At 41.0% G+C, this 19193-nt stretch overlaps 1 protein-coding gene across 1 annotated transcript in view; it reads left to right on the top strand.

Moving 5' to 3' along the window:
* Positions 1-19193, top strand: part of trappc12 (trafficking protein particle complex subunit 12) — a 41162-nt gene that overhangs the window by 11806 nt on the left and 10163 nt on the right. Inside the window, exons 4-7 of the mRNA XM_077238575.1 lie at positions 15816-15929; positions 17207-17345; positions 18488-18600; positions 18701-18773. Coding sequence (XP_077094690.1) covers positions 15816-15929; positions 17207-17345; positions 18488-18600; positions 18701-18773 — 439 coding nt within the window. The remainder of the gene's footprint in view (positions 1-15815; positions 15930-17206; positions 17346-18487; positions 18601-18700; positions 18774-19193) is intronic.

The raw sequence follows: 19193 nt of genomic DNA, 5'->3' as shown, positions 1-19193 counted from the left end.
TATTCAATATTATATATAGTAGTTTAATGTAGTACTGACACTAAAACTCTGTAAACAATACATATTGTTGCATTTTTGTATTGCAATATATTGTGGCACAATATATTGTTACACCCCTAACAATGAGCTAATTAATTGATGACAGGTGAATGAAATTAATCCAAAAAACATATGGGAAAACTGGGTCAACTAAAAACGAGCAAACAGAAGATGAACACAATAAAAAAAAAAAAAAAAAAAAAAAAACAGAACCCTGACATTACTCCCCCTCCTGGAAGGCGCGCAACAAAAATAATCCAACTTGGTGGAGTGAGGGGAGGTAACAGGCAGGTGTCCTGCTTCGATATAACCAGGGCAGACAGGAAGGGTAGATTCTGGAATTTCTCCAATTGGATCGGACTCGGGAATTTCTCTCACTGGAACAGACTTAGGAATTTCCCTCAGTGGAACGGACTCTGGAATTTCTCTCACTGAATTGGACTCGGGAATTTCTCTCACTGGAACAGACTCAGTAATTTCTCTCACAGGATCGGACTCTGGAATTTCTCTCACTGGACAGACTCAGGAATTTCTCTCACTGGAATGGACTTGGGAATTTCTCTTACTGGAACAGACTCTGGAATTTCTCTCACTAAAACGGACTCGGGAATTTCTCTCACTGGAACGGACTCGGGAATTTCTCTCACTGTAACGGACTTGGGAATTTCTCTTACTGGAACGGACTCGGGACACAAGAACCTATAGGTGGCCAGCACCCACTCTACAAAGGCCACAAAGGTCCCACAAAGGACGGACAGGCGTGCCCTCGTCTGCTCATTAAAGCTGGAGTGGTAATATATATATCTTTAATGTACGGTCAGGAAATTAAGTCAGGTACGCCAGTTGTAGAAAATCCCTCGTGTGGTCCTTGAAGGCTCTGCCTTACTGTTCTAATCAGAGCAATTGTACTGCAGGCAAATCCATATTTGAGTCCTTGTTCTTTGGTCCTGTCTTCTGTCACGGAACATTGCCAAAGAGTAGTCACAAAGTCGAAATAACAGAGAACAGGCTTGAAACACTTAACTAACACGACGATAAGATGGGACAAATTAACTTTTCTTACACAGAATAAGGCACACAACATATTATTTCTTAGTATTCTACAGTGATAAAGTCTATTTTGATTAGCAGTAAAGGGCACCTATTATGCAAAATTTACTTTTAGATGGTGTTTGAACATAAATGTGTGTTGGCAGTGTGTTTACACAACCACCCTATAATGATAAAAATCCACCCAGTGCTTTTTTTTTAAATCCCCATACACTCACATAAAGGATTATTAGGATCACCACACTAATACTGTTTTTGACCCCCTTTCGCCTTCAGAACTGCCTTAATTCTACGTGGCATTGATTCAACAAGGTGCTGAAAGCATTCTTTAGAAATGTTGACCCATATTGATAGGATAGCATCTTGTATGCATATCCAGGGCACGAAGCTCCCGTTCCACCACATCCCAAAGATGCTCTATTGGGTTAAGATCTGGTGGCTGTGGGGGCCATTTTAGTACAGTGAACTCATTGTCATGTTCAAGAAACCAATTTGTAATGATTCGACCTTTGTGACATGGTGCATTACCCTGCTGGAAGTAGCCATCAGAGGATGGGTACATGGTGGCCATAAAGGGATGTACATGGTCAGAAACAATGCTCAGGTAGGCCGTGGCATTTAAACGATTGGCACTAAGGGGCCTAAAGTCTGCCAAGAAAACATCCCCCACACCATTACACCACCACCACCAGCCTGCCCAGTGGTAACAAGGCAAGATGGATCCATGTTCTCATTCTGTTTATGCCAAATTCTGACTCTACCATCTGAATGTCTCAACAGAAATCGAGACTCATCAGACCAGGCAACATTTTTCCAGTTTTCAACTGTCCAATTTTGGTGAGCTCTTGCAAATTATAGCCTCTTTTTCCTATTTGTAGTGGAGATGAGTGGTACCCGGTGGGGTCTTCTGCTGTTGTGGCCCATCAGCCTCAAGGTTGTGCGTGTTGTGGCTTCACAAATGCTTTGCTGCATACCTCGGTTGTAACAAGTGGTTATTTCAGTCAAAGTTGCTCTTCTATCAGCTTGAATCAGTCGGCCTATTCTCCTCTGACCTCTAGCATCAACAAGGCATTTTTGCCCCCACAGGACTGCCGCATACTGGATGTTTTTCCCTTTTCACACCATTCTTTGTAAACCCTAGAAATGGTTTTGTGTGAAAATCCCAGTAACTGAGCAGATTGTGAAATACTCAGACCGGCTCGTCTGGCACCAACCACCATGCCACGCTCAAAATTGCTTAAATCATCTTTCTTTCCTATTCTTACATTCAGTTTGGAGTTCAGGAGATTGTCTTGACCAGAACCACACCCCTAAATGCATTAAAGCAACTGCCATGTGATTGGTTGATTAGATAATTGCATTAATGAGAAATTGAACAGGTGTTTCTAATAATCTTTTAGGTGAGTGAATATCATAAGCACTGTCTCAGAACAAGCTGTTCTCAGATTCGGGGCAATGTGATGTACTTTTGCACAAGCCCCACCCACAACTGTTGACTGACGCTGCTGTATTAGCATAAACCCACCCTGAATGAGCTAAACACAGTCTGCCATTGTTTCGACGCCGGAGCAGTTGTAGACAAGAATGTCTTCTAAAGTGATTGAGGTATTTTGTTGTTGGATGTAAGAATGAACGTAGCAGTCTTCATATACTCGAGGATTGATCTGTACCAACTGTTCGGGATCCAGCTTACAGTCTCTGGAGCGATAGGCCTAACATTACTGATCAGTGATCACTGCAGTAATGTAAGAGAGAGAGCGCACTTTATGACAGCTCATCGAGTCGTTTTATGGATATAAAGTTTACCACTTTATTAAGCACCCACTGAAAAGGTGTGTATATATTTGTATACTCTTATTTGTAACAAGTGTAATGTGTTATTCAATGCGCTGTGTATGTTGATAATAATGAAAGGGAGAGAGAGAGAGAGAGAGAGAGAGAGAGAGAGAGAGAGAGAGAGAGAGAGAGAGAGAGAGAGTTTATGGATAAGACTTTAATGTGCATTTCTTATTCAGTGTTTATTCAGCTCTTACAGTGATTTTCTGGAGTAAAACTAACGCTTCATCTTTTGTGTGATGTACAATAAACTTCATTGAACTCATCAGTATATTTTTTGGCCATCATTCGGACGGGGTCAGCTACAGCAGGCTTGTACTAATAGTGGATAAAAGCAAGATGAAAAATAAGTTATAACCGTAATTAAACTAAACTAAACTATACCTGTTGTATCTCCATACAGCATATATTCTCTGGCTCTCTGGGCATTATTGTTAGCATGGCAAGCCAGACCTACATCAAGATGTTAGGTCTGGGAACTCACAATTGGCATACCTCAATCCGAGGGGCGGGATGAACGGTTGTCTTTCAAATTCCCTCTGCACGCAATAGGACAACGCTACAACCAACCAGAGCAACGAACGGCTGTGGTTGAGTGAGTCCCATGCGTTTTTCCACCAGCGGAGCTAGTTGATAGGTCTATATTAAACTTTTGCCGTATCCAGTCGTCAAAACTCCGAACACATCTTCCTTTTTTAAGAATGACTTAAGTGACGTTCTCTTAACTCCAAGTCATCCAGAGTCGCGGCCAAAGCCGATTCGAAAGACTGCTGTTCGCCAGCAGCATCTTCTTTGTTTTCAAGTAGCAGGGAAATCACGCGTAACCGTCACAACTCTAACGCCCGCCCACCAGCTCTATACACGATGTGATTGGCCTGATCAGGCCTGATTGGTTTTCCTGCTCGAATGCCAACGGAGAGTTGCTAGACCACACTTTGCTGCAAAATAACTTTTGCTGCCGCTAGGGTGCGTCTAGATTTCTAGGCTACATTATTGTCTGACTCCGGGCCGAAATGAACTAGGGCTGCAACTAATAATAGTAGTAACTAGTAATAATAATAGCAATTATCATAATTATAACAAGATAATATCTCTAGTCTATCCTAATATTAATTATAAATACAATGTATATAAAATATAAATACAATATTAAATAATATAAAAAACAAATAGTCCATTTATCAACTCAGATAAACCATGTATTGTAGTAGTCGTGTATTAGTCATGTTTAATCAAAGCGTTTCAATCTTCTGTTTATTCAGCTACAGCGATAGTTTGATGCCCATAGGGATTTTCTGGAATGACGTGCATTATCGAACTTCTGCCGGGCATATTTTAAGTGTCTGCCCGAGAGCACCCTCTGGCTTTCAGAGGGAGTAGCATTTACTACTGCTGATCACAGAGCCGTGCTGCACTGACAAGCTGCACATAAAATAATCGCAGCCTTTGCCAAATCGAATCGAAATCGGTTTAATTTCAAATCGTGCAGCTCTTAAAATGGTCTATAACTGGGAAGTGCAGACGTACTGATCCAGATCTGTCATCCCCGGAGTAAAAACTGCTCAGGCAGAGAGCAAAGTCTCACCTACAACACAACATGTGCCGTTCATCTGAACCTGATAGAATGTCCCTCATTCTACAGAAGACCGATGCCTCAGCCACTTTCGTTTCCCCATGTCTGCTCATTTCTCTCTTTTCGGCTCTTGTCTTCTCCATACAGGGTTCCAGTGATTATTTTTGGCTCTTAATCTCGGTCTTATTTCTCGCGGCACCATCCTGATTTTCTTTCTAGCTGTTCATAATATTGTTATCTATCTTATTTTCTTGGCCACAAAGGACTGGATCTCTCTCAGTGCAGCCCATAAGTGTTCGGTGAGTGTACAGAGTGAGACAGTTGCAAAAGACAGCTTTAAAGGAATAGTTCACTTAAAAATTACAATTCTGCCATCATTTTCTCTGCCTCAAGTTGTTTCAAACCTGTATGAATTTTCTTTCTTCTGCTGAACACAAAAGAAGATATTTTGAAGAATGTTTTGAAGAACAGTTGATGGACCCTATTGACTTACTACATACTTTTTTGACATAGTATTTTTTCTGTACTGTGTAAGTCAATGGGGTCCATCAACTGTTGGTTCCCAACATTCTTCAAAATATCTTCTTTTGTGTTCAGCAGAAGAAAGAAATTCATACTGGTTTGAAACAACTTGAGGATGAGTAATGGATGATAGGTTGTTGGTTTTCATCTCCAAGGTTGTCATTTCCATTTTTGTATTTTTTCTTAAGTGTCAGATACAAAATCATTTTTATGAATATATACAAAACTAGCATTCACTTCTCTAGTATTCACAGACAACTGGTTTTTAGGTCCATCTATTGAAGAAACTGTAGGTAAAAGCATAATTACCTACAGTAAAATCATTAAAATCCCACCAGATCTTGTGAGATTTTTTTTTTTTTAATTAGCAGGTGAACTATGACGTTTTCAAGATAAACAGGGACTTTAATATTGCTTGATTTTTAATAACGATTCCATAAATATCTGATGGTGTTTACATAAACATTTAAAGGAGCCTCATACATACAGACCATTGTACTGATGTTATTTTACTGTCTCAAACTGTCAAAGACAGCAGAGAAAAACAAGACCATGGTTTCTGAATATCTAAAATGAGTAAGATTTTCATTAAAATTATCCAAAGAAAGTCACTGCCCTAATTTGCCTCATTGTCTTTATTAACAGAAACTAAATGTATATGATTTTAACATGAATTTACTGACTACAATGGATTGTTTATAATATGCTAGAGCTGTGCGATTGTGGAAAAATTGAGAATCACTTCTTTTTTTTTTTAAATAGAGATGACGAATCACCCATGATAATGAACAGACAACTAAACATAATACGCAATTATTATAACAAGCAGTTAACTGCTGCAGTCTATTAAATAGTTTAAAAATAATGATTCAATGACTCACTCAGTAAGAGTTTGCTTGTTTCATTACTGGATGAATCAGCATTTTCATTATTACTGGATGAAAAAATAATTTTTTTAAATAATCTCTTGAAGGAATGTTTCAATGACAGAAACATTTTTCAACAGTCACTTGTCGCCACCTACTGGTGTTACAATGTAATTGATACAATATTTCTGTGAATCTCTGTAATCGTACTTGTAAATGGTTTAATAGACGTAGCCAGATTGTTGTCATTTAGAAACAAGATCAAGTGGGAGTTTGAATCGAGTTTGCGATTATTTATTGTGTTACTAATTTTTCGTGTTATTAATTGTTTTACTAAGTTGCTGTTGCTTCAACTGGTTGGTTCATCAGTCCAAACAGGACTTTTGAATCCATCTGCATTGAATGAATCCATTATTCAGCCTGACATTGGCTCTAATGCTTGCCTGTTGGGTAATTGGTTCTTCCATTGCATTCAGATTAGCTTTGGCTTTCAGAGGAAGTAAAATATTTGGTTGATGGTTTACATCAACTTTTATTTTCATATTAGCCGATTTGTCTGAAACATTAACAGATGCCTTTTCTACCCGAGGTGATAAGAATGTGACAACAGCATTATCTTGCTGTGCAGCATGGCCTAGAAAACGCTTTGCAGGTTAGCATGGCTTTCAGTAATCAACCTCTGGTCAGCAGGGTCTACCGCAGTCTTCTTTGGTGACCAGGTTGTTTGAACTCATTGCTGAATTATTTCTTCTTTACAGTACAACTGTCATGATTCTGCCTTCATGTCTTTTGGTTTCTCTGGTCTTGTGGCAGAATCATGACAGACCCATGTTTTGTGTACAAGCACATGGCCTTTTGCTTGGGCCATGTGCTTGTGTTGTCTCGTTACGTAACCCCGCCCTCTTGTTATCCTCTGCTTGTCATTATTTTCTAGTCAGTTTCACCTGTCCTCGTCATTAGTGTTCCCTATTTAATCCCCTTGTGTTTGCTATCCTGTGTCGGTTCATTGTGTCAAACAATGTGTGTATCATTCTCCGTGCTTATCTTACCTGTGAGTACTTTGTGGAAGGTCGTGTCGTTGTGAACATTTTATTAGTAGTATAGTTTGTTTTCGTACAGTCATAGTCTAGTCTTGTCAGTCTAAGTTTCCCTGTTCTGTCCGTATTTTGCCCCCTCGTGGGTTTTGTTTTCTTGTTTGTTACCAATTAACCTTGTGTTCATCGCACTCTGTCTGCATTTGGGTTCACCTCCTGCATCCACATAACAGAATTAACCGACCACAACAGAACCCAGCAGACAGTATGCCTGACGATCATCCTGACGATCTTGTACATTGGTGGAAGGATTTCCGATTCCAGGAATGGAAAGCTTCCGTTTCCTTCCCAGGGTGAGCGGACCTTGAGACAGTACGCCCGGGTCGCGGAGGAGAGGCGGTTCTTATTGCCTGAGATTCTAGTAAATCGCTACCTCATCGCGGGCCTAAACGTTCTGCCTCCTCTGGCTGAACGGGAGAGTCTGGTTCGCCGCCCGTTCCCGGATATGGTGGCCTGCTTGTCAAGGAAGGATTCGCAGGCTCCCACCATGTCGTCTTCGCCCAGCATGCTGCCCGTGATCCCGGAGGGTCGCGTATTAGCGGTGGTCACTCTAGAGAACCAGGCTCACCTCGTTTCGACTCCAGAGGCGTCTTCCACACCCGCTGACCTCCGTAGGCAAAGAGGGAGATGGGTTTCTTGGAATTCCCCCTCGAAGTCATCGTCATCTGACCTCTCTCAACCAGAAGTGGTCTTCCCTGTTCCCGTTTCGTCTTCCGTTGAGCCCGGCCAGCCGATCGCGAGCCCTGTCATGACCATTGCCCCCGCGGCCAAAGAGAAAGAGGAGAAAGAATGGAGCTTCCTGTTTCCCATCGCCATCTTCTCCAGCCGCGAGTGCTGTTAATGAAGCTGCGACTGTAAGCGCTGTTCCTGGATCTGCAGCCGCGACCGCTGTTCCTGAGGCTGCAACAGTAAGCGCTGTTCCTGAGGCTGCAACTATAAGCGTTGTTCCAGAGTCTGCGGCTGAGAGCGCTGTTCCGGAGGCTGCAACGCTAAGCGCTGTTCCTGAGTCTGCAGCTGTGACCGCTGTTCCTGAGGCGGCATCTGTAAACGCTTGTCCTGAATCTGCTGCTGGAAGCGCGATTCCTGAGCCCGCGGTTGAGAGGGCGAGATCTGATGCAGTGATGCCTGCCATGAGAGCCACGGCCGATCGAGCGGCTGATGCAGTTTTGCATTCTGTTTCGTCACAACATGAAATGCCTGTCATCATAGCTGCCAGGACCCTGTCTGATTATTTGTCGTGTCTAGTCAAGATCCTCGAAGTCCCTGTCCGTCCTGTCTTGCCCTCAGTCCCCGAGCCTGCCGCCGAGAGCGCTGCACCCGAGCCTGCCGCCGAGAGCGCTGCACCCGAGCCTGCCGCCGAGAGCGCTGCACCCGAGCCTGCCGCCGAGAGCGCTGCACCCGAGCCTGCCGCCGAGAGCGCTGCACCCGAGCCTGCCGCCTAGAGCGCTGCACCCGAGCCTGCCTCCGAGGGTGCAGTTTCAGGGCCTATGGCGGTCACCGAATTGGAGTTCTGGAGTGTTGATTCTGGGTCTACCTCTGGGAGCTCTGTTCTTGTTCCCGCCCCCCTACCGCCTGATAATCCCCTTGTCTCCGTTCCACTACCTGCTGCGGCAGTCCCCGCTGTCTCCGGTCAATCCGTTTTTTTCCCCTGTCTCCTGTCATGTCTCATCCCCGGACTGTTTCCCCGTTCGTCCCTGTCGCCACTAGTCCCCGTACTGTTTCCCCTGTCGCCACTAGTCCCCGGACTGTTCCCCCTGTCACCACGAAACCCCAGATTGTTTTGCACAAGTCTCGTCCTCGTGTGTCTCCCTCCAAGACTGCCCGGATTCTTCGTTCCCCGCCCTCATCCCGTGGACCTAAGACCCCCAGCACACCCATCCACCCTGGACCACCCCCCATGAACTCTGTTATTCCCACACCTCCCCTGCCATGTTTGATGTTTTTATTGTTCCATCCCAACCCTGTTATTATTTTTTCTTGTATGCCTTTATTTGTGTTTTCCATGTTTTGTTGGTTTTTATCCATGTCACGGTCTGTCTTGTCTTGTGTTTAGTTTCCCCTTTGAGGAGCGTCTGGTAGCCGCTCCTTAAGGTGGGGGTTCTGTCATGATTCTGCCATCATGTCTTTTGATTTCTCTGGTCTTGTTGCAGAATCATGTTTTGTGTACAAGCACATGGCCTTTTGCTTGGGCCATGTGCTTGTGTTGTCTCGTTACGTAAACCCGCCCCCTTGTTATCCTCGTCTTGTCATTATTGTCTAGTCAGTTTCACCTGTCCTCGTCATTAGTGTTCCCTATTTAATCCCCTTGTGTTTGCTATCCTGTGTCGGTTCATTGTGTCAAACAATGTGTGTATCATTCTCCGTGCTTATCTTACCTGTGAGTACTTTGCAGAAGGTCTTGTTGTCGTGAACATTTTATTAGTAGTATAGTTTGTTTTCGTACAGTCATAGTCTAGTCTTGTCAGTCTAAGTTTCCCTGTTCTGTCCGTATTTTGCCCCCTCGTGGGTTTAGTTTTCTTGTTTGTTACCAATAAACCTTGTGTTCATCGCACTCTGTCTGCATTTGGGTTCACCTCCTGCATCCACATAACAACACTAAGTTTGTGATATTTTCTCAGTCTCTGATCTGCTTGCTTTCCTGCCAGACCCTTTTGTTTGGTCAGAAAAGCTAACAAGGAAACAGATAATTGTTGTCGGTGTTACTTGTTTCTTCAGAAATGAGGAAACTGTGTGGGTCAAAATCAGGAAACAGTGCTATTGTCTCTGTAACAATATAATAAACAGAACTGAACTTAGTCTCATAGATCCAATTTTCATGAGAATAGCAGCCAATTCATCACAGTATAGAATTAATGAAAAATGATTATGTATTTATTGAAATTAATTTACATGCTTTTGTTGTCTATGTAGGTTTTTTAAAAGAATTTATTGGAGTTTAAAAGGCATTCCTAATTCAATTTGGAATCGTTTATGATTCCCTGGTGAATAGCATTTGAATTGTTGCCATAGAGCTTTTGTTTATTCCTCACCTGTTCATTGTATTAATTTACTTATTTTTCCTCGCTTCATTATCGCTTCTTGTTTCGTTTTTTCGCTTACAGAGCTGTTATGTTTTTATTCCCATTTTGGATGAATCTTTGTAGTGCTTTTGGGTTAGTAACTAGAGATGCACGGATTACAATTTTCTAGGCCGATTCCGATTTCCGATTTTTCATGAGTTTGGCCTGCCGATACCGATTTTAGCCGATTCCGATTTCATTTTTTCTAACCACTTTACAGCAAACACAAATATTTATTTTCTATCTTTTCTTTAATAGAAAATTTTACATAGAACATTTTTTGAACAAATTAAATAAAATAGAACTATATAAATAATTACTCCTGGTGTGGGAAATCCACACATATCTAAGTGCAGTGTTATGGTATGGAAGAACCATTTTCTTTTCCATATATTCAACTAAAAAAACTAAAAGTTTTTTAAAACTAAAAGTCCAAAGCCAGCTCACATACCTGCATTTACTTCCTGTTTTCGGTCGAAGTCCACAGTAGTCGATTGTCTAGTGCGCGCACGCGATCATTGGTAACTAAACAACAGTGGAGACTCAGACTGTCAGCTGTCAGCCGATGACGGTACTGTGTGGTGTTCTGAGAATATCAGCTCAAATGGATTGTACATCCAAATCAGATGTTGAACACACGGAGGAGGTTTTTTTTACCAATGATCGCGCGCGGCCACTCGACAATCGACTACTGTGGACTTAGACCGAAAACAGGAAGTAAATACAGGTATGTGAGCTAGCTGAATTAACATCACTTTTATTTATTTATGTCTTTCACATCTACTGCAGTCAGATTCACTGTGTTCTCTCTGAATAAAATCACTCACATGGCTGTGCACTTGTAATGAAACATCAAGGATGTTAAGAGGCTAAAAGCAGGCTTAAAACTTGCCCCATTTAAGTCAACAGGGTGCAAATTTTAAAAAGAGGATAACACGGTGTAGGCAACACCAATGTTGTTGTTCTCTGTACTGACAGCACTCCAAATTTACAAAAAATTGCTTTAAAAATGGCAGGTGTTTCGCATGTTCGGCCAATTAACATACACTTATATCACTAGTAGTTCCTATAGCACTGGGTTAGATTATGATTTAGTCCCCTCAAAAAGTGTTCCTAGAACTAAAATCATTCCCAGTTCCTGCGTCGCGAACACACCAAAAAGAAGGTACTTCCTCTAATAGTTTTAGAAATACTATGAAAGTGTTCCTCCAGTGCAAAAGCCCCTAATGGTGACAGGGAACTATCCCTGTAAAACAGCAGAACCTCTGATCTGTCTTGTGTGTGAGTTTGGGGTCCCCAAGTGTGCAGTACATCAGAAAGGACCCTCGTTTCCCCTATCATTGACTTCTGTTATGTTTTATCTCAGTGGCAGCTGCTGCTTTTGCCCGTTTTCCTGCCAGTGGTTTTTGGCTTCATTTGCCCCTCTAATGAAGATTAAGAGGCTCTTGGATATCTAAAAGAAGAGAAAAAGAGAAAGTATAGTAAGGGTAGACATGATATTGAATATAAGGCGGATAAAAAAACGAGGCTGTGAGGGATAGACTTTAGGGCTGTTAATAATAATTAGTCGATTATTCCAGTGTTTCCTCTAGGAAATGATGGATGATTTCCCATTGACCCCTTGGTGGTTAAAGGGATAGTTCACCCAAAAATGAAAATTCTGTCTTGCTGGCTTCCCAAATAATACATTACAACAGCGATAATCAAAAAACGTGAACAAACCGGTTATGGTTGACCAGTCATTTACGCCGTCATCACCTCTCAGGAGTTGATAGCGCGAGCGCAGGCGAGACCTGAATTGCACACATTACTATCGGTGTTTAAAACCAAACTCATTTAAGCTTTGCCAATGTAAACATTCAAGAGCAAGACGTGAAAGAGAAGTCACTCGCGCGCACTGTGAGAAGGTGTGTGTGTGTGTGTGTAGCCTACCCATCTCAGACAGCACGCAAATATTGAGTCTTGCACTTGAATGGAAAAATTAACACAAAAAAATAAGTTAACATGTCCGTCTGGATGAGTATCCTAGGACATATATACTGTTATGCCTTGGTTTAAGTGAACTTATACGGTCAAGAAAGACAAATTACAGTATCAGCTTAGGCCTACTGAATCAGCTCTGAATTGAATAGCTTTTGTAACTTTAATAAGGATTAATCTTTAATTTAAACAGTCAAATATGCAATGTTATTTTAAATTTGATTATTTTATTCAACTTCTGTACCTGAAAACTAATGTTAGACCTACCTGAAAAGCATAGTTTATTTTATTAGTATATTTGCTCTATTGTATTTATTTGTGCTTGTGGTTAGATTATTTGTTCTTATTTTCTTTATTTTATTTGTCAGTAGTCTTTTTTTCCCTGAACATAGCACATACTGAACCATACCGAAACCGTGACCCTAAAACAGTGATACAAACCGAACCGTGAGCTATTTGAACCGTTGCACCCCTAGTGACGAATCACGCTTCTCTGTCTGGCAATCCGATGGACGAGTCTGGGTTTGGCGGTTGCCACGAGAATGGTACTTGCATGACTGCTTTGTGCCAAGTGTAAAGTTTGTTGGAGGGGGAATTATGGTGTGGGGTTGTCTTTCAGGGATTACTTTCAGTGAAAGGAACTCTTAATGCTTTAGCATATCCAGACATTTTGGACAATTTCATGCTCCCAACTTTGTGGGAACAGTTTGGGGATGTTTCTGTTCTAACATGACTGAGCACCAGTGTACAAAGCAAGGTCCATAAAGACATGGATGAGCGAGTTTGATGTGGAGGAACTTGACTGTCCTGAACTTAACCTGATAGAACACCTTTGGCATGAATTAGAGCGGAGACTGCGAGCCAGGCCTTCTCATCCGACATCAGTGCCTGGCCTTACAAATTAGCTTCTAGAAGAATGGTCAGACATGCCCATAAACACACGCCTAAACCTTGTGGAAAGAGTTGAAGCTGTTATAGCTGCAAAGGGTGGGCCAACTCCATATTAAACCCTACTGATTAAGAATGGGATATCATAAAAGTTCATGTGCATGTAAAAGCAGGTGTCCCAAACCTTGTGTGTATACACTCACCTAAAGGATTATTAGGAACACTATGCTAATATTGTGTTTGACCCCCTTTCGCCTTCAGAACTGCCTTAATTCTACGTGGCATTGATTCAACAAGGTGCTGAAAGCAATCTTTAGAAATGTCGGCCCATATTGATAGGATAGCATCTTGCAGTTGATGGAGATTTCGTGGGATGCAAATCCAGGGCACAAGCGCCCGTTCCACCACATCCCAAAAAAGCTCTATTGGGTTGAGATCTGGTGACTCTGGGCCCATTTTAGTACAGTGAACTCATTGTCATGTTCAAGAAAACAATTTGAAATGATTCGAGCTTTGTGACATGGTACATTATCCTGCTGGAAGTAGAGGATACCCATCAGAGGATGGGTACATGGTGGCCATAAAGGGATGGACATGGTCAGAAACAGTGCTTAGGTAGGCCGCGGCATTTAAACGATGCCCAATTGGCACTAAGGGGCCTAAAGTATGCCAAGAAAACATCCCCCACACCATTACACCATCACCACCAGCCTGCACAGTGGTAACAAGGCATGATGGATCCATGTTCTCATTCTGTTTACGCCAAATTCTGACTCTACCATCTGAATGTCTCAACAGAAATTGAGACTCATCAGACCAGGCAACATTTTTCCAGTCTTCAACTGTCCAATTTTGGTGAGCTCTTGCAAATTGTAGCCTCTTTTTCCTAATTGTAGTAGAGATGAGTGGTACCCGGTGGGATCTTCTGCTGTTGTAGCCCATCCGCCTCAAGGTTGTGCGTGTTGTGGCTTCACAAATGCTTTGCTGCATACCTCGGTTGTAACGAGTGGTTATTTCAGTCAAAGTTGCTCTTCTATCAGCTTGAATCAGTCGGCCCATTCTCCTCTGACCTCTAGCATCAACAAGGCATTTTCGCCCACAGGACTGCCGCATACTGGATGTTTTTCCCTTTTCAAACCATTCTTTGTAAACCCTAGAAATGATGTGCGTGAAAATCCCAGTAACTGAGCAGATTGTGAAATACTCAGACCGGCCCGTCTGGCACCAACAACCATGCCACGCTCAAAATTGCTTAAATCACCTTTCTTTCCCATTCTGACATTCAGTTTGGAGTTCAGGAGATTGTCTTGACCAGGACCCAGCCCTAAATGCATTGAAGCAACTGCCTTGTGATTGGTTGATTATATAATTGCATTAATGAGAAATGGTAGAAAGATGACATGATTTAGAAACAGCAATTAACAAAATAAAGTCCTTTAGTGCAAAACCGTAGACCTTTATCTACAAATACAGTATAATAATAGGAACATTGATCTTGAAATGAGTTTCATCGTGTTGACTGTCATACGCGACGCACTGTTTGAAACCTGAATGGATAATGACTGAGGAGAGATGAGTTTCCATTAACTTTAACTTAATGACTTAAATATTCATTAGTACCTCACATAAAGCTAGCAAATGGCTTTAGAAGTCTTGTAATGTAGTGCACTTAGTTGCACGCAATAACAGTAAATTATGCATAATTTCAAGTAAATAACCCTAAATCAAACCCTAAACCGAATCTTAACTCAGATAAGTACTGAATATTATTTAACTACATGTACTTATTATAGAGTAAGTACAATGTAAATACATTACCTTAAAATAAAGTGTAACCGATTAACCTAAGTCCCCCTGTAGACAATCATCATCTTTGATTACCATAATTACAATTTTATTTTTTTTCCTTTAAAAAAAATTCTTCATGTCTTAAAATATCTTGAATGTAACTCTACACGCTTGCCTCATTTAGTATACGTGGAGCTATGAATATGCAAATGAGCCCCGCCCCCACTCACTCACAGCAGCTCAGAGATCCACTCGTTGACGATCACACGTTGATCTGATTGGTTACAAGGTAGTTTTTGACATCAGAAACACCAGCGATTTCAAACCTCGTTTGATTCTTTGATTCACTGCAGTTTAAGGAGAAAATACTCAGGACAAATACGGACAAATACAAACACAGAAAATGTTCCGTATTTATTTATTTATTTATTTATTTTTGTTATTTTTTTATTACTGACTGTTCACTCGTCTTTTATATTGTTTCATAGCTTTTTATTAGTACAAGTCCATTGGTCACATCTAGTAGTTTTTGCTGTGGTATCAAAATTAGGTTCAAGAATAGTGAAATTTCAATGGTCTATAAATATGGTGTCATAAGCTATTTAATAGAATACAATGTTGAGTCTAAAACAATGAGTCAAAAACAATCACAATAATAGTGAAAAGTATGGCAGGGTAAGGCAAAATTGAACCATTGGCCCAACTGAGATGTAGGCCGGATATTGACAGATATTGTCTGAACAAACAGATCACAATTTTATCCATGCAAAATAACACTGCAGACACTGAAGATCAGATCTGAAAAACAAATCGGATATATATGCAAAGTGATCAAATCCACTGCAGGAAAATGTGCCTGTGACCCAAAAAAAAATCTACAGTATGCCATATGTGAGGAAAACTTTGGTGTGAACAAGCCTAATTTGTTTGTCCCTAGTTTGTATTGCAGTAAAAAAAAAATTTTTGCAACATATGCAAGTTTTGAAATGAAAGTCTTGCTGTAACTAATGCCAGTGTCATGTAAAGTGAGTGTTCACAGTGACCTTGTCGTCTCGTTTGCGCCTCCTCCTGAGCGAGCAGCTGTTTGTTTAATGTCTTCATCTTCTCTCTCGGCCCACAGAGCACTAAGAACTGGAGGGCGTCCGTGGATCTAACGGGTCGACTGCTGACGGCTCATGGCCAAGGCTACGGCAAGAGCGGCCAGCCCACTGGACACACCACTGACTCCTTACAGGTGAGTACAACCTGGGCTCTCTACAGGGCTGTGGTCCAAGGCTTAAAGGGATAGTTCACCCAAAAATGAACTCGCCCTCAAGCCATCTTAGGTGTGTAAGACTTTCTTCTTTCCGCTGAACACAATTGGAGTTATATTAAAAAATATCCAGGCTCTTTCAAGCTTAATAATGGGAGTGAATGGTACCTTACATTTTAAAGCTCTAAAAAGCACATCCATCCATCATAAAAGTAATCCATATGACTCCAGGGGGTTAATAAAGGCCTTCTGAAGCGAAGCAATGTGTTTTTGTATGAAAAATATGTCCATATGTATAACTTTATTGGTATAATCAATGGCTTGAGCACTAGCCACACTATTCTAGTTTCAGTGACCTCTGACCCGACACATGACGTATTGATAAACGCGGATGCACAGAAGATAGTGCAAAACAAAACACGGGTAATGAATTAGAAGTCTAAAATTAGACTTTTAAAAAGAAATATGGGAGGAGCTTGAGTTTGTACCCCAGCCCTATTTGTTTGAACCGAGAGGCGTCGACTCTGACCTGAGATTCTCACCTAATTATGGTTGAAATGTTTTTAATTGACATATTCACAGCTTGTATATACCGTACAACTGTATTACATTTCAGCCTGAAAATACACTGGAAAAAAAATGCATTGGATGCAATGCATTAAAAGTGCTTGCATTTTAAAGCAATGTTTCAATTTACTTCAATTAAAAAGTTATTATTATAATGTTATTTTTATAAAAATTGCCTTATGAGCAATTTAGATGTGTGTTTACAAATCACTTAAATATTATAGTAATATACCAACTGACAGTGTTGCCTGGAATAGTTTACAGCATTGTCTTTGCGAAAAATTGACATGTAATGTACCTGATATATAATTGGATTTCGAATCAAGATCAGAATTTAAATGAATAGCAAGCCTGTGAATCAAAATCAGACAATGACATTTTTGTCGATACCCAGCCCTAGAGTTTTGTTCAGTTGCCCACACTGATATACATGTGGAGCAGCAGAGCTGTCAGTGTTTGAGCTGGCGTCCCGACTCCCACTCAGTCCACAGTAACCAGCTGACGGGCCCGTGGCTCATGTCAAAGCCTCCGCTCGCTTTGATGTGCCGGCCTCACCCGGCTCCACACGCACTGCTGCAGAGAAGAGCCTGTCTGGAATATATGAAGATCACAAGGCATTGCACAACTCAGTTACAGAAAGAACTAAATGTTGAATAGTTTTGTTCAAGCAGACACCTCTTTTGTCTCTACAGCTGTGGTTTGTGCGTCTTGCTCTTCTGGTGAAGCTCAACCTTTTCCAGAACGCTGAACTGGAGTTTGAGCCCTTTGGCAATCTTGACCATCCAAACCTCTACTATGAATATTACCCGACGGTTTACCCTGGAAGACGAGGTAAAAGTTGTTAAACTGTATTCAAGGTGCAAGGCAATATCAAGATATTCTGGAACAGCTTCCCACACACTACTCAAGTTTGGAATCAGTTAATTAAATTTTTTAAATAATGTCATACTTTTATTGTGCAAGGACACGTTAAATTGATCAAAAAGTGACAGTAAAGACATTTATAATGTTATAAAAAAATATATTTCTGGTATTATTATTATTATTATTAATTTAATTTATTTAAATTAATTTTAGTAAGTGATGACTATCTGTAATCACTAATTGTGTAATTAAAACTCAGGATAATTTTCTCTTATTTGTACTTGTTAATTTTTATCATCATTTGTTATTTTTATGTTATAATGGTAGTAAAAGTCCTATTAATATTTAATTTATACATTTGCAAGTATGTATTATGTTACAGAATTACCTTTAAAATGTTTTTTTGTATGCATGTTTTTTGTATGCATTTGTCCTTCAGCTGTTCTAGGTTTTTTTTTTTTTTTTTTAGTTTTTCATTTTTGTAGTTGTCACAGTAGTTCTTTGTTATGTGTTTGTTCTGTGAGAAAGCAAAGGCACAAAAATAAATGTGTGGGGGGGGGGGATAAACACAGTTATCTTAAATTGCAATAATATTTCACAGTATTACTGTTTTTACTGTGTTTTCGATGAAATAAATGTAGACTTGGTGAGCAGAAAAGACTTCTTTTTAAAAAAAACATTTTAAAAATCTTACTGATCCCAAACTTTTGAATGGGACTGTAAATATCTTTCAAATGATGCCACAAACCTGGCAAAATTGTGCAAATCCTGCAATTAGTTCCTTCTCAAATGCAATCATAATATCAGCCCATTACCCAACAGAGCTTTATTTCCAGTCATACCAATATATAAAAACCTTTTGCAGTCGGTCAGGTGAGATTTGAAGATCTTCAGACCAAGGTCTGCGTTACAGTATCCATCCTGATATCAAAGAGTGGCGTGATCAAAGCTCGTTTCACCAACATGGAGTCTGTTTCTTCAGTGTATTGATAGAAATAGAAGCAAGAATGGAAAATGTGTGCTTGTTAGTTTTTGCCGAAGAGAAAGACTATGCATTAGTGTTAATATCCCTAAATGTGTTTCATATGCCTCTGTCTTGGATGGTCTAGGCTCGATGGTGCCGTTCTCCATGCGTGTTTTGCACGCCGAGCTACCTCAGTATTTGCAGAAGCCTCAGGATACTCTGGACCGCCTCCACAGAATAAAGAGCGTCTGTCAGAAGGTGAGCTGAACTTTACACCTCACTGGCTGCACCTGCTCTAAAATTTAATTAGCATAGCTGTAATTGGGGTTGTAAAACTTCTGTTCTTGTCCTTTCACAGATTCTGAGTAACCTGCAGGAGGGTTTAGCTGAGGACGGGAGTATGATGAACCTCACACAGGACAACAGACTCGGTATAGACCACTGAAATAAAGCAATAAAACCCATATGGCAAAGATATACTATAATGTATATATATTTTTTAAATAAATTTCAGTGTATTACTTATATAGTTGGTAAATATATATATGGGGCTATGCACCTATTACAATGGTGGCCGCAGAGCTTGGCTGCTACATACACCATCGGCCTGTACCACCCTGGCCACTGGATACGTTTCGGGGCGGACAAGACTGGCATCCAGTGTGGCGGATCCACCGTTGATATTGGTGCAAGAAGCTGGCATCCCTAGCTCGGTGGTCTCTAGTCTGGTGGTCTCAGCGCTCACCAGCCAGTGGCCTCAAGTCCGGTGGTCTCAGCGCTCCCCAGACCAGTGGTCTCATGTCCAGTGGTCTCAGGGCTCTCCAGCCAGTGGTCTCATGTCCGGTGGTCTC

The sequence above is a fragment of the Siphateles boraxobius genome, unplaced genomic scaffold, assembly GCF_051911475.1.
Source record: "Siphateles boraxobius isolate OS27281-9 unplaced genomic scaffold, OSU_SipBor_1 22, whole genome shotgun sequence".
In the NCBI taxonomy this organism is placed as follows: domain Eukaryota; kingdom Metazoa; phylum Chordata; class Actinopteri; order Cypriniformes; family Leuciscidae; genus Siphateles; species Siphateles boraxobius.
Note: the sequence above shows the minus strand (reverse complement) of the source record. Positions and strands in the feature narration are given on the sequence as shown.